Genomic DNA, 15,216 nt, shown 5'->3' on the forward strand with positions numbered 1-15,216 from the left:
AGGATCCCCTTCGCTTGTCTGCTTTGATCTTTAATAACACTGTGGTCATCAGTGGCAGAGGTGGAAATGCATAAATTATCAGGGTGCTCCAGTTGAATGAGAGGGCATCTATTTTCCATGCTTGTGGATGATATGTCCTTGAGCAGAACTTTTGTAAGTGATGACTGAGGTGGGAGGCAAATAGGTCCACGTCCGCCTGCCCCATGTCGAGGTGAGTCGTGAAGATGTCTGGATGTAGCCTCCATTCGGGGTCTAGGAAATTCCTGCTTAGACTGTCCGCCAGAACATTGTCTTTGCCTGGAACAAACTGGGATTGTAATTGTATGTTTAGGCCCAATGATTTTCCCAAAGATTCATTGTCAGTCTGCAAAGGGGTAAGAATGAGTGCCCCTGCTTGTTTATGTACCACATCACTGTGGTGTTGTCTGTCCGTATTAATAGGTGGCCTTGTTGAAGTTGTTGCCCAAAGGCCTCGATGGCATGCATTACTGCTAACATTTCTTTTTGATTGATATGCAGATGTGTTTCCTTTGGAGACCATTGTCCTTGAATACATCTGCCCTCCATGTGCGCCCCCCATCCAAGGTCTGAGGCGTCTGGGGTCATGGTCTGTGTTATCTGAGGTTTTTTGAATGACATACCTATGTTTGACTGGCTTGCTGAGGCCCAACATAGAAATTCCTTTTGAAGACATGGAATGAGTGGGATATTTGCTTCTAGGTTGTTGCTGTGTTGAGACCATAAGCTTTTTAAGTACCATTGAAGCTTTCTCATGTGTAGTCTTGCTAGTGGAACCAGGAGGATGCAGGATGCCATGTAACCCAGGGCCTGTAGGAAACTCCTTGCAGTCATCTGGGTGAGCTTTGCTAAACTTTTGAAGTAATGGGTTAACTTCTTTTGCTTGTCTTCTGTCAGGTAAGCCATTTGAGAGGCTGTGTCTAGTTTGGCTCCTAAGAAGGTTATTTGCTGGGATGGCCGAAGTCTTGACTTTTGAAAGTTGACTGTGTATCCCAGAGCCTGCAGCAAGTGTATTCAAGTTTTTTGTCAAAGTTAGTTTGTTGTCCGCTTGTATGAGGCAATCGTCCAGGTACGGGTAGATTTGAATCCCCTGGAGCCTGCAATGAGCAATTACTGATGCCAGGCATTTCGTGAATACTCTGGGCGCAGTAGATAAGCCAAATGGCAATGCTGAGAATTGATAATGCTCTGGCCCTGCAAGAAATCTGAGGTATCTTCTGCAGCTGTGTCTGATAGGGACATGCAGGTATGCCTCCTTGAGGTCCAGAGTAATCAGCCAAGACCCCTTGCCCAGCATGGGAAGGAGTTGCTGTAGAGTCAGCATTTTGAACTTTGGTACTATGAGGAAAGTGTTTAAAGCGGACAAGTCCAGTATTGGTCTCCACTGACTTTCTTTTCTTGGAACAAGGAACAGCCTTGAATAAAACCCCTGGCCTTGTTCTTGTTGTGGAACTTTTTCTATTGCTTTGATCTGTGCAAGCAGAGAAATTTGCTTTATAGCCTCTGCCCTCTGATTTTGTGGAAGGTTTGGCATGCCTTGTTTTCTTGGCAAAGTGTGGAAGTGGAACCTGTAACCGTGGTCTATAATGTCCAAAATCCATTTGTCTGTTGTCAGTTTGTGCCAATTTTTTGACAACAGAGATAACTTTCCACCCAAAGGAGCCTCTGTTTGCTCCTTGGTTAGCGGAACTAGAGGAAAGTCATTGAGATTGTCCCTGTGGGGCAGGAGAAACCCCTGTGTCACTTCTTTGGTTTGTTGGTTGCCATTGTCGTCCCCTGTAGGATCCTCTGTATTGGCCTCTTCCTCGGCCACGCCTGTTTTTGCCCCTTTGTGATCTTTCAGGATTAGGAAAGGACCAGTTTTTAGAAGGCCAGTTCCTGCTGAATCTGGGTGGCTGAACCTGAAGGAAATCTTTTACTGTCTGAACTGACTTGGCTTTTTCCTCAATGGACTTTAACACATCTTTAGCATTAGCACCAAACAGCTTGTTCTTTTCCAAGGGTGCGTCAAGAAGTTTTGCCTTAACATGATCTGGGAAGGGTTGTTCTTTCAACCATGCATGTCTACGAATGACCGCCCCTGTCATAGCTGCCCTACATGAAGCCTCCAATGCATTATATCCACACTGTAGAAAGTGATTGCTAACCTGTTGAGCATTATGCACAGTCTCCTGCAAAGACTTCTTATCTAAGGGTTCAGGGGATGCCAATGTTTTCTGTAAATCATCTAACAGGAAATCCTGATATTGAAACATGTGAAAGAGACAATTGAGAGCTCTCATAGATAAAGTAGTGGAGGTGTAAACCTTCTTCCCCCATCTCTCTAAGGACCTTGCTTCCCTGTTAGAAGGCAAAGGATTTTTGGAGGTGATAGCTGAAACCCCTTTAGGCCCCTGGGAAATTGTTTCTAAATCAACAGCATGGGCCTTAAAGAAATGAGAATGGGTTTCTGGAACCCTATAGTATCTGTCAGGCTTGGCAGGGGCAGGAGGAAGAGTATCAGGGGTGACACTGGAGTCAGAATACAAATCATCCAGAACATCAAGCACAGGAGGTATAGCTAAGGATCTGTGCTGGGGCTTTTTAAGGAAGGTTCGAAGGCGCTTTCTGGAATCAGAATATTCCTGGCCTTGCCACTTGAAATGCTCCCTCATGGAATGCCGAACTCCCCCAAAAGAAATATCCTCAGGAGGGGAGGCTGAGGGAATGGAGTCCTCTGCATCTGAATCCACATAGGTCTGGAAGGGCTCTTCCTGGCTTTCGGAGTGAACAGAGTCCTCAGAATCTTCATCTGAAGGAAGAGGGTCAGAGGGTTCAACCCTGGGCCTTTTGTCAGGAGGAGGCTGGGATCCTCTCTCAGGATGGGCCTGGGAACCTCTGATCAGGAAATTAAATCTGCTGCCATAGACATGATTTGTGTTTCAGGAGTAGGCTGAGGTAAGGTTTTAGCAGTAAGATGCTTGGACTTGCTGGCTGCCTTAGCACGTGTGTAGGCCTTGATAGACATGGACATGGGAGGCCTAGCTGCTCCACGTGCAGGAGTGACCTTATCAACAGCAATGGTCTCGGGCATTTCCTAGGTTTTGGTATCCGGAGGAAAATCAATAACTGGCGTCGGAGTGGCCTCCGGTATCAGAGGTATCGGTAAAGCGGTGTCTTCGGTTCGGAGCGGTGGAATAACCAACTCAGAGGGAACCGGGGCACTCGCGGTTAGTTTTGTCACGGTGTCGGTGGAAGACGCGGGCCGAGGATGTCGGTCCCGGTCTTTTCGTTTCTTAGGAGTCTGCGTTGTCGGTTGTTCCGGTGACAGTTACTAAAAACACTTTCTCCTAATGTAATTAAGTTTTACAAAAAAAGGCATATTTATGTCATAAAACATAAAGTGAAGTTTTCTCCCAGAAGGGAACTTATCTTCCCAGTTGACCAATTATCCTCGAAAGTCCACAGACAAGGGCTCCCTTTGGCAAAAAAAAAAAAAAAAGCTCTGAAGAGCTTGGATACCCAAACCTGGCATTTAATCAGCATGGCTCATGCTATCTAATGATTTGGCCATATTAAAGGTGCCCTGAAACTTTAGAAGCTGGCCAGCAGTTGTATCCTTGGTATGACATAACCCACATAGCTTAGGATACTGCATCAGTAATCAATATAAAGACCATCTGAAGTTATTTTGATTCGGTCTATCTTCTGTTATGGAAAGGAGAAAGTTCTGTGGCAATTATGTCAACAGGGATGGAAGCTTTCAGAGGCTGCACAAGCACAACTTTAGTTTGAATGCGATTATTCAGAAGATACTTTTCAACAATGAATGGAGGCTAGGGAGGCTATAAAGCAAAGACTGAAACAAAACTATTTTTTCTGCTGTTTTGAACATTTGTTGGAGTGGAGATACATTAAAATAAGACAGTGAAGATTAAAACAAAAGAACTTCCCTAGCTATGCATGTGTCCCATGAAGCTGCTGCAGTGGATTATATCAGTAACTGCCCTTTGGATGTAGCTATTAGTCCTACATCTGAAGTGAATGAAGAAGGACCTTGAAAATTTAATTTTAGTTTAGATAATCCAAGATCAAAAGTTATGTACTTAATCTCTCCACTTCATTTGATGGGACTAATCAACTCCAGATGCCAACAGTGAACTGCTCTCTTTCAGCTCAAGATCCTCCCTACCTCACACAATAAAGTGCTGCTCACTGCTTACCTTAGCTCTTGCTTGCCACTATTTCTGTCACAAGTAATCTTCCAGAGCTTGAGATGCATTTCTTCCAAAAATAGGATACAATCAATTTAGTGGGAGCATAAGATGAATAGGAGGAATAAGAAGCTAAGAATAATAAATGGAGATTTTTTTATACTGTGGCTGGAACATGCAGTTTAAAAAAATTAATATTTCCATTTGAGACTATACAGTCTGTGCAATGGACTATTTCTACATATTATCATCGACGTATGCATCTGAGATGGACTTGTGGTATTATGCCTAGGAGTTAAACTGCATCAAAAGAAGTGGCAAAAGTAGACGTATACCAGCTAAAAGGGAAAAAAACAAAAAACAAGACTGTATTAAACAAACAAAAAAAAAACAGTATTTTTCCAAAGAACCATATGTCAGATACTCAGGAGACCCAGCGACTGAAAACTTGAGTACCAGTAATAACAGTAAGAGTAACAGATAATAATAATAAATTAAATTTACAGTGAAATAACAACAGGGATTTTAGAAGTCTACATGAAAGCCAACAATAAGAGAATTGAAGAAATCAAGTGCTTACAAACCATTCAGAAACAGTGCAAACATTAATGGATGATGTAAGCAACATAAAACTGAAGCTTTGGAAGCAGACCAAGCATTTTAAGAGAAGATAAAAAATGAAGAATAAATCCAGGAAGGACAATTTGTGATTTACAGGCATCTCTGAAAAGTCTTCAGGGGATTACTGCATGAAAGATCTCCTTCAGAAGTGGACTGGTATTCTCCAGCAAGAACTACTACTACTAGAGAGGGTGTAATGGACTTTATATCACAGTAAAAATCAATCTGGAAAGCAACCCAGACACATATTGGAAAAGTTTCAATCCTATCAGCTGAAACAGAAGATTTGGATTCCTCGATTGGTAACCATTTGAAATGTTGGGACCCGCTAGAGCGGGTTCTGAAACAAAAACTGAATGATCAAAATAACATACTTTATATGCCAAGTCCGAGATGCCATTTCTTGAAATATTCCCTTTTCTCTGTGGTATGGTGATCTTGGAGCTGGTATACAAGTTTGGAGGATGGGGGGGTGCAGGGGCAAACTTGAAGCCCCCCCCCAAAAAAATAAGTTTTTTAAAAATAGTGATTTTTGAGATTTGCTCATTTCTAGGTTTTCGGTCTTTCTTTTTTTAGGTTTTTCATAACCTGGCATTTCAGGTGCCAATATTTCAACAGGAAGCCTGCCAATTGAACTATGGAAGATGGGAAAACTGTTAGAAGCCTGTGCCATTTGTAATCAATTACATTTTTGAAGCAAATGAAGAAATATGTTCATTCTAGCAATGAGACTTTAAAGATGGATGTGAATGAAATTCAAATTGTGGTATCCAACCTATTTTAAAATCTTTTATCTTAGAAGTTCAAAAACCTATCTGGATACAAAACTGGCTTTGATGGGAGTGAGGGAATACCAGCAAGCAATGCACTACGGCTAACTGCACGTATGTATGGTAAAACATCCTGAGAGATACTGCTGACAGTTTAAAAAGAAAGTTTTAAATTAAGTTTCTTATTCTCCCTCAACAACTGGTGCCATTTTCAGTCAGCTTTTTCATCCTTATGAAGGGAATTTCCTCAGCTCCCCAAGTAAGTGTGCGCACCACTTAAGTGTTTTACTAACTGGTTGTTGATGCTCCTTCGGTGCAGCCCCGTTCCGTTTGCCCTAGCTATCGCTCATGCTCACTCCGCTCCCCTACCCTGTCATTTCCCACCCGCCCCCACTATCCCTAGTTTTATACCTGTCTCCTCCCATCAATACTTCAGCCAATCACAAATTAGAATATCCCTCACCACAAACCCTCCATTAGCCTATCCCACATCAAACCCCATCTCCATACCCCCACTTACAAATATGAAACCCTCACAGGATAACATGTTAACCACTATCCTCACAAGTAATACAGCTATCCTCCTTATTCTAACTTTAACACACTACCACACCTCCTACTTTACTACACTTACTACTACCTATGCAGCCACAACAAAACATACCTCCACTTATAATCCTCACACCTCACTACAACCTACACATATCCCCAAGCCTATACCATCACATTACTATAGCACCTAAGTCAATCAGACTCCTCTCAACTACTCCTAGGACACCAACTACAAATATTTTATCATTTTAACTAAACTCACAAAACTCTTACACCACTTAAACAACCAGCTGATCCTGGCAGGAGACATACACCCAAATCCAGGGCCTAACTCAGTACAGACTACTACAGTTAACTCATCCCTCTCCTCCAGCCAACTACCCATTACTAGACCAAAAACCAGCCTATTACTCCTGATCTTAAATATTAGGAGCATTAACAATAAGGTACATTTACTGCATGCATTGCTATCCACCTGTTTCCCTGACATACTATGTCTTACTGAAGCCTGGTTAAAGCCCGCAACAACTGACAGTGAGTTTCTCCCTACTGGATACAATGTCCTGCGTTATGACATAACAGACTGTCTAGAAAAGCTCTCTCCAACCAGGACTGAACTCGTTAGTCAAGAGGAGAAGGTTAACACTTGCACCACACCACACTCATCACATAGTCTCACTAAACCTAAACCACCTAAACCCACACTTAGAAACACAAAAAACATTCGCGGAGGCACTCAATAATAATCTGCCCAAGCAACAGAAACTTCCAAAGCAGAAATGCAGGCAACCTCCACCCCTCAACACAACCCAAAAGATACATAATCCACAGACTCAGTGTGCCCCTCAACCACAGCCCATATGGCAAAATAATGCACCAAACACATTAGTCATAGGTGACTCTATAGTCAGGCACACTGATGTTCCACTCACCAGGCTAGACAAGGAGAAGGTCAGCTGTCGGTCGGGTGCCAGGATCCGCCACATAACCCATGCACTCAGGTCACTCCACAACAAGTACAAATATGACTCTGTCATTGTCCATGTTGGTGTGAACGACCTGAGACGTACCTCCCTGGACTACATGAAAACAGATGGAAGAGCTCTGATCATGTAATCAAGGCAGGTATGACCCTAGCCCTGAGTAGCATCCTACCTTTGCCCAAAATGATACTACAGTACAAGGACAAAATGATTGACTTCAACAATTGGCTAAGCTTCTGGTGTCATTCTAAGGGGATCCAGTATCTGTCTGCCTGGGATGACATAGTCGACAAGCCACGATGCTTTGCCAGAGATGGCCTGCACCTGTCACCCCTGGGATTCCAGATACTGGCTAAGCCTCTTGCCACCCCTATAGTGGCTTTTTTAGGCAAGGTTCAAATGACAAACCCACCACTGTAACAGGTACAGGCAAGCAAAAACTGAGGGTAATGCTATTCAATGCTAAAAGTCTAAACCTCAAAATGCACTCACTCGACGCACTCCTTAAAATGGAGAACATTGATATCTGTGCAGTGACTGAAACCTGGTTCAAAGCTCCAGGGAGAACCCCTGCATTACCAGGCTACAATTCATAACATACCTTTCGGCCATCTAACCTGGACCGGAACACCAAAGGAGGAGGTGTGTCCATATTCATCAAGGATAGCCACACCTCCAGGCTAGTTGCCCAACATAATGCATCTGAAATTATCCAAGTGCAACTAACTCTGGGCAAAACTGCAATCCAAATTGTAGCTTGTTACAGATCCCCTACCATGCCCCAGGATTCCTACTCCTCTTTTCTTGATATACTGGAAAATATTAGGGTTCAACCACACATTCTAATAATGGGAGATTTCAACTACCCCACCATTAACTGGGAAAACTACTCATGTGCCAACTCCTTTGCTCAACGCTTTCTAGAATTCATAAATTCCAACGCCCTGGATCAACTTATCCACACCCCAAGTGAATACCAAAGTCAACCTCTCATTGGTCAGATCTGACCATAAGCCAATCACCATAGATATCCACATTCCGCCCCCAACCCCATCAAGGGAAACCACTGTAAAAAATTTCTCCAAAGCCAACTTCATGCTTCTTAAGACAGAAGTGGCAAACTTCACGACACCCATGCAGATGGACAATTTAGTTATGACTGCTGAATCCTACACAAATGCACTCTATAAGCACTTACATGAGTGCATGGATCGTGCTATCCCCAACAGAACCAAGACACTATCCTCAAAAAAAAAACAAACTCTACAACAGAAGGAAGAAACTGTTGCAGAAGAGAGCAAAATCCCATGAGTGGAAGAGCTCCCTGGTCAGCCTCAGTAAGAAGCTAAGATCCCTCATAAAATCCTCCAAAGCTACCCACGAAAATAAGATTGCCACTGATTCCAAAGACAACTGCAAAGCATTCTATAGTTATGTCAAGAATCTGAGTTACAAAAATCACAGAACCAACTGATATTGCCAACATCATGGCTGATAGGTTCAGTGCAAACTTTACCCCCCCTCACCCCCTAAAGGGCCCCTAGCTATAACAGAAAAATGCAGAGCCAAAAACACAGCATCCATGGGACCGGACAACATCCCAGGCTGCATTCTACATGAATTTCAGAATGAACCGGATCCCCAGCTAAGCACCATGTTTAATCATAGCCTCACATCAGGCTTTGTACCCACTGAATGGCGCACAGCAGTAGTTATATCACTTCACAAAGAGAGAGCCACCACGGACTCCGGGAACTATCACCCTATTAGCCTGATGAGGCTTGTCTGCAAGGCCATGGAACGTATCATGGAACTCATAAACAAAGACATTGGTAACCTCCAGACTCTGGACCCCACCAAATTCGGATTTGTGATGGGCAGAGCATGCATCCTGAACCTGATCGACTTCTTTGAAACAGTCACCAAAGCCGTAGACGAGGGTGAAGCAGTTCACACAGCTTATCTTGATCTTGCCAAGGCTTTTGACACCATCCCCCATTCTGGAATTATAGATACACTCACTAAACTGGGTAAAAATCTTTAAGTCACAAGATGGGTCACCATCTGACTCACTAACAGAACCCACACTGTAAAAGTTGCAGACTTCAAATCTGACTTCAAGCCAGTGACAAGTGGAGTGTCACAGGGTTCAGTCCAGGGTCCTCTCCTGTTTGGTAGCTACTTTGCTGAAATATGGGCTAACACAGAAGGCCTCTGGCTGACAAAGTTCGCAGATGACTGAAAATTAGGTGCCATAGTTGAGTCCCCAAACGAAGTGGACATCCTACAGAAGGGCCTCACTGAGACAGATGCCTGGTGTCAGAGCCATGGCCTCAAGCTCAATGCCAAAATGTGCATGGTCATCCACTTCAGAAAAAACACTGTACCCATGAGCTACCACATAGGAGGCAGTCCACTTAATGGCAAAGGTGTGACAAGAGACCTTGGGAGTCGAGTGGACAGTAGTCTCTTCTTTGAAAATCACATCGCCATAGTAGTCAGAAAATCCTTCTATGTGGCACACTTCATCACAAAAGGGTTCTCATTTAGGGAAAAAAGAGGTCATTGTCCCTCTCTACTCGGCTCTCAATAGACCCATTATTGAGTACAACACCCCTTTTGGAATGTACCTCACAAGACATCTGCAACAGCTGGAAAGGCCTCAGAAGTAACTCACAAAGAGAATTACGGGACTCAAACAGATGCCCTACACTGACCATCTCAAAAAAACTCCAGCTATACTCCGTAGCATATTGCCTACTCTGAGGTGATCTCTGTCTAACATACAAAGCTATGTCAAACCCAGAGCTGTTGGACATGCTACACCTTAAGAATTCCCAATTCCTCCAAGATGCACGCTCTAGGGACCTAAACCTTGTCACCACAATAAGCAGAACATGTTGGAGGGATAGATTCCTATCCCAGAGACTTCCCATACTCTGGAACAAGCTACCTATCTATGTCAAGCAGAGTTCCTCATTAGCACTCTTCAAGAAAAAACTTGATGAGTGGATGGGAAATAGGAAATTCACCCCGGGGATCACATCTGTGGCTCTGCTCGACAGGGGCACAGGAAAATAACTTTCTTGGGTGGCGAAAGCCTGGGAACCTTGCTGGCTAGACCTACATAGGCCCTTGGGCCGATAGCCTAGTGCCTACCTATGAACCTATGACATAATGCCTTGTCTACTGCTGTTAGACAACAGAGGAAGGCTCCATGAAAGGAGCATTGCATATTTTCAATGGCATGAAGCAGAGCAACTACAAAGGCAGAACCACAAATTAACTGTTAATGTTAAGGCTGAACTTGTAAATGTTTTATTATGCGTGTTGCCATAGTTGATAAACAAATGTATGAAGGAAGATGTATAGGTTTAGGAATGCCCATATCAATGCAAAGAACAGTCATGTGTTATTTGTAAAGAGAAATGTCATCACAAGACAGGTTATTAGACTGCCCACGCTAGTGGCACAAAGTTTTTTAAGGATCTATCCTTTAACAGATTTATTTTTATTGATTTTACATTCATTAACCGGGAAAGTCCGACTTGGAATGAGCCAATTTTCAGTGACTGAGAGGCCCGGGGAGAAATGCTCCAGATGCATGTCTTTGTAACATGGGAGGAAACCGGTGCACCCAGAGGAAACACACACGAACGCAGGGAGGACATGCAGACTCCACACAGAAGGCACCCTAGCCGAGAATCGAACCGGAGAACCTCTTGCTGTGAGGCGACAATGCTACCGCTGCACAGCACTGCGTCTATTCAGAGAATATAAAAAAAAGATTGAACATAGTTTTCTGAAGTTCAAGCAGTTAGAAATACCATGTATTATACTATTTCTACTACTAAGGTAAATGAAAATGACATAAAAGGGTTAATGGTATGTTATAAACCACTCCTGGACTATCTAACTATAGTATATAAGTGGCATGTCAAAGTAGAATTCTGCTATTTTTATCACGGGCCAGCAAACTCTAACATAGCTATTAGTGATTCACTTCTATCTATAAAAAGAGAGGTACTGTTACTATTTCCACACATTACTTCTTTAACCACAGTGAGACATATAGTAGCACATAAAGAAATCATACCATACTTGCCGAAGTCCTCCAGACCTGCAGATTTGATGTCAACTTTATGAATTTGACACAAAACTTGGTTCATAGCGGCATAAATGTCTCTCCGTTGACTTGCATCCAGCCCTGGTAAAGCAGGCTCTTTGTAGATTTTACCAGTACAGTATTTCATAATGTAAAACGGAGTCCCAATAATGCTAATTGAGATGTAAAAATAATATCATAGATGAATATCTGTGAAAATTTAAATTACGACATTTGTTACTGCTGTTTTAAATACAATATCAATAAAATGACTAATCTCAGTAAATATAAACAAAAAAGTATACTTACTTAAGATGATATCATCCCTGTTCCTCATGTTAGCAACGGCTAATAATATTAATGACATGCATAAAGCTTATAGAAGTACTTTAAGAATATGAAACACTGTTGTCAGCTCCATGACTTACAGAAAGAAAGCCCTGACAATGGTGCAGGCAAACTCAAGTTCAGCTAGAGGCTTACGTTCCAGTAGTAGCTGGCTGGGCTGGACTGATGTGAATGAACAATGCCAGCTTGTGTTTCTTGGGACGCAGTGAGGACGCTACTGCTCATTATATAGGTGATACCAAGCAGAAGCAGTGGGAGTTTACCATGTGGAGTTCTGAAATGACTGACCCTATGCTACTGTAATATACTCTCACTATTAGCTGAAAAGAATCTAGTGTGCAAAGGCAGACTTCCCCTTGGGAGGTAGCAATTGTGGGCTGCAGGGGATGACAAGGAGGAGGATGTTCCCAATACGATAAGGTTGGCTGCCCCCACCAGAACCAGCATGCTGGCCCACTCTTTAGTGCCTAACTTTTTCCAAGGAATAGAAGGCTGACAGGGCTTCAAGAATGGGAACAAATGTGCTACAGAGCACTCACCTAGCCTGGGAATACCTGGTCCCTGTTACCCTGGAATGAATGGTCCAACTGGGAAAAAGAAGATGAGTTAATGGACAAAGTCCTGAAGGAACTTAAGAAATAAAATATGTAAAACTGTATTTAAAACTATCAAGCAGCTACTACTTTTACTCACATGACCGCTAATGCTGTTTTACTGTAAGCTAGGCACAGTTTTGCAAGATTTTTACAAAATTACAGCAGTAAATAAAAGAAAAAAAGGTCCTTTGTTATTCCTTATGGGACTACTTTTTGCAGCTTTCAATATTATAGCAGCTGATGCCTGTCAGCAGTACTCCATCATGCATGACTGCACATCTTCCCCTTTGAGTGTCAAGATACATGACCACTGTCCATTCTCCAGTCAGTTCCTAGGCCCTACATCCACTCTTAAGACAAAATAGAATGCCTTCAGAGACCTGAACATCCAAATCTGCATATATATACTACCAACATTCTGAATCAAGACAACAACTTGACAAACTCTTAGGATGATAAGAAGGAAGGCTTGCACTATCTGACAGCAAAGCTAGAGGGGTTACTACTGAAACTGATAACTGTTGATGTTGTAAGTGACAATGCAGATGGTGTGGAAGGAGAACTTTCGTAACACTGACTTAATCAATAGGGTCAACGCACAAGAAAGAGAAACAAGGAGAGAAAGAAACTTACTGTGAATGAAGGAATGGTCCAAATATCTTAGATTATATGCAAAATAATGCATTGTGGAAGCAAACAAAAAATAGAAAAATTGTATCCACCCAAGGCAAAAAAGACCAATGGAAATAAGCCTGGAACACCTGATGGTCAATGCAGAAGAAAGCAAAAAATGTACACAGGGGGATTCAAAGACTCGGTCAGCTGTGGTCATGAGACTCGCACGAAATTAATTTCAGGATGCAGAACTAGCATTATTACAATTCATGATCAAAACTGCACTAAAGATATTCCACAGCTTGCAGGTTACTCTAGCAAATGTATATAGCTTAATTCACACACACAATGGCTCCCACTCTGTAGTTTAGGCTACAACTACTGCAGACCAACAACTTTCAGCAGCAACAGCCTTCCACGGAGTGAATTTTCCTAAATGGATTTCTAGGGAATTCCACCAACAGCCTGCAGGATTTATAAAAAGGTAGTTGCTTGACACTGCAAAACTAATTTTCACTAAGTACTGCTGGATTCCACTCCCTATAGAACTATATATCTGAGACCGATGGGCCACTGGTATGCGGTTCATATCTTTCTGAACTAAGTACAACTTCATACGTAGAACTTAAGTGTTCATATGAATACGAACTACATACCACAGACATCCCCAGTATGCAGTAATGTATGCTATTCTACTCTTTACACATCTTAATGGATCATGTTCATTTAGATAGCCACTTTGTGAAATCCACTTCTCAGAAACAAGGCAACCTTCTTTTGCTTGAGTCAAGGATACATACACTTGATATATTGCTCAACACAGTAACACAACCAGAACAATGTATCAGCCTACATAATTCACATATATGTATGAGCTTTCATTCTCCATTTTTCATAAATGAAAATTAAAAATGATAGTTAAAAATCTACTTTGAATAAAGCTTCATACTACCTTTGCTACAAATGTAGGATTCCTTCCAACATGCATACTAACCTCAAGACATACTGCACATGTCTGTGCTATAAATGAAGGTCTGCAGCACAGAAAATGCAGTAAAAATTACTTTCCTGATAAACAGCTTCTGAAGGAAATAGCTTAATATGGGAAGAAGTAGGTTGTTCAAAATGAGAAAGTAAACATCATTGTCATAAGGTAAAGGTACCAGGTAGTGACTTATGTCTAAACAGGTTGGCAAACATGAAAGACTGACTCCTGTTTGTTTGTGTCTTTCGGCTTTTCCCGGTTAGGGGTTGCCACAGCGGAACTCCGGTCCGCTAATGATTGGCAGTAGAGTTTTACGTGCTGGCTTGCCGGGCCTAACGCACAACCTTCAACGAAGGAACGCCCATTCGCGCATGTTGCCACACAGAAGACGCTCTAACTGAGAATCGAACAGGCAACGTCTAACTATGAGGCGACAACAGTACCGCAGCACCACCACCGCAGTAATCATACCGACTCCTGTATAGAAAAAAATATACTAACAGTTCTAGTGAGAAGATGAATGACATGAAATACAGAAAACTACAAAAAGCATAAATTAAGTCAGTCTTAAATGAAAGTACAGAAGACAACTACTAGAATGAAACTAAAGAAATAATCTTTAGTGTATTTACATGCACACAATCTCTCCTAAATAATGAACACTGTTTGCAACCAATGAAGATTTCCTATATCTATTTGTTACACTTATTAACCATGCAGAGGTGGGCTGGTGCATGAACCCTTTTCATTCATGACCTGGACCAGGCAGGCAATGACACAATTATATCAAGATGAGAACAAGACAAAAAAAAAAAACAGCACATACAGAAATGCAAGAACATTACTACAACAACAAATGGCATATAATCCATTTACAACAGGGAAATCCCAATCCAGGAGAGCCACACGCTCCAGGGATCTAAACCTTGTCATCACAATGAACAAAACATGCTGGAGGGATAGGTTCCTCACCCAGAGACTCCCCGTACTCTGGAATAGACTGCCCATACATGTCAAGCAGAGCGCCTCATTGGCCCTCTTCAAAAGGAACCTTGATAATTAGATGGGAGATAGGAAATTCACCCTGGGGATCATGTCAGTCATCATGCATGGGCCCTAGGGCCAATAGCCTAGTACCAACCTATGAACACGTTTAACATTTACAACTTGCAAATAACAGTTTTACAAACTGGAGCTGAATTTTGAAAGTAAAGTAAAAAAAATAAAAGCTGCAAATTAAACAACTTTTCAGAACTGTAAGATGGTATGGGGGGATTAACATCATTGTAAAATCACATCCAACAAGTATGATTAAGCAGGGATTTTGTATTACATTGCTCCAGGAAACAGATTTTTAAAATGTCTTGTACACCTCCTGTAGAATAGTGTGTGTGTGTGTGTGTGTTGTATCTTTAAGAAGCGTTTCAAGG

General features: G+C 42.2%; 1 protein-coding gene across 1 annotated transcript in view; it reads right to left on the bottom strand.

Moving 5' to 3' along the window:
• The window catches only part of ACAD10 (acyl-CoA dehydrogenase family member 10), a 1,588,826-nt gene that overhangs the window by 1,017,123 nt on the left and 556,487 nt on the right, over positions 1–15,216 (bottom strand). The window contains exon 9 of the mRNA XM_044068620.1: positions 11,234–11,415. Within this exon, the coding sequence (XP_043924555.1) occupies positions 11,234–11,415 (182 nt within the window). The remainder of the gene's footprint in view (positions 1–11,233; positions 11,416–15,216) is intronic.

The sequence above is a fragment of the Protopterus annectens genome, chromosome 4.part0 (assembly GCF_019279795.1).
Source record: "Protopterus annectens isolate FY-2018-M chromosome 4.part0, PAN1.0, whole genome shotgun sequence".
Lineage (NCBI taxonomy): Eukaryota > Metazoa > Chordata > Ceratodontiformes > Protopteridae > Protopterus > Protopterus annectens.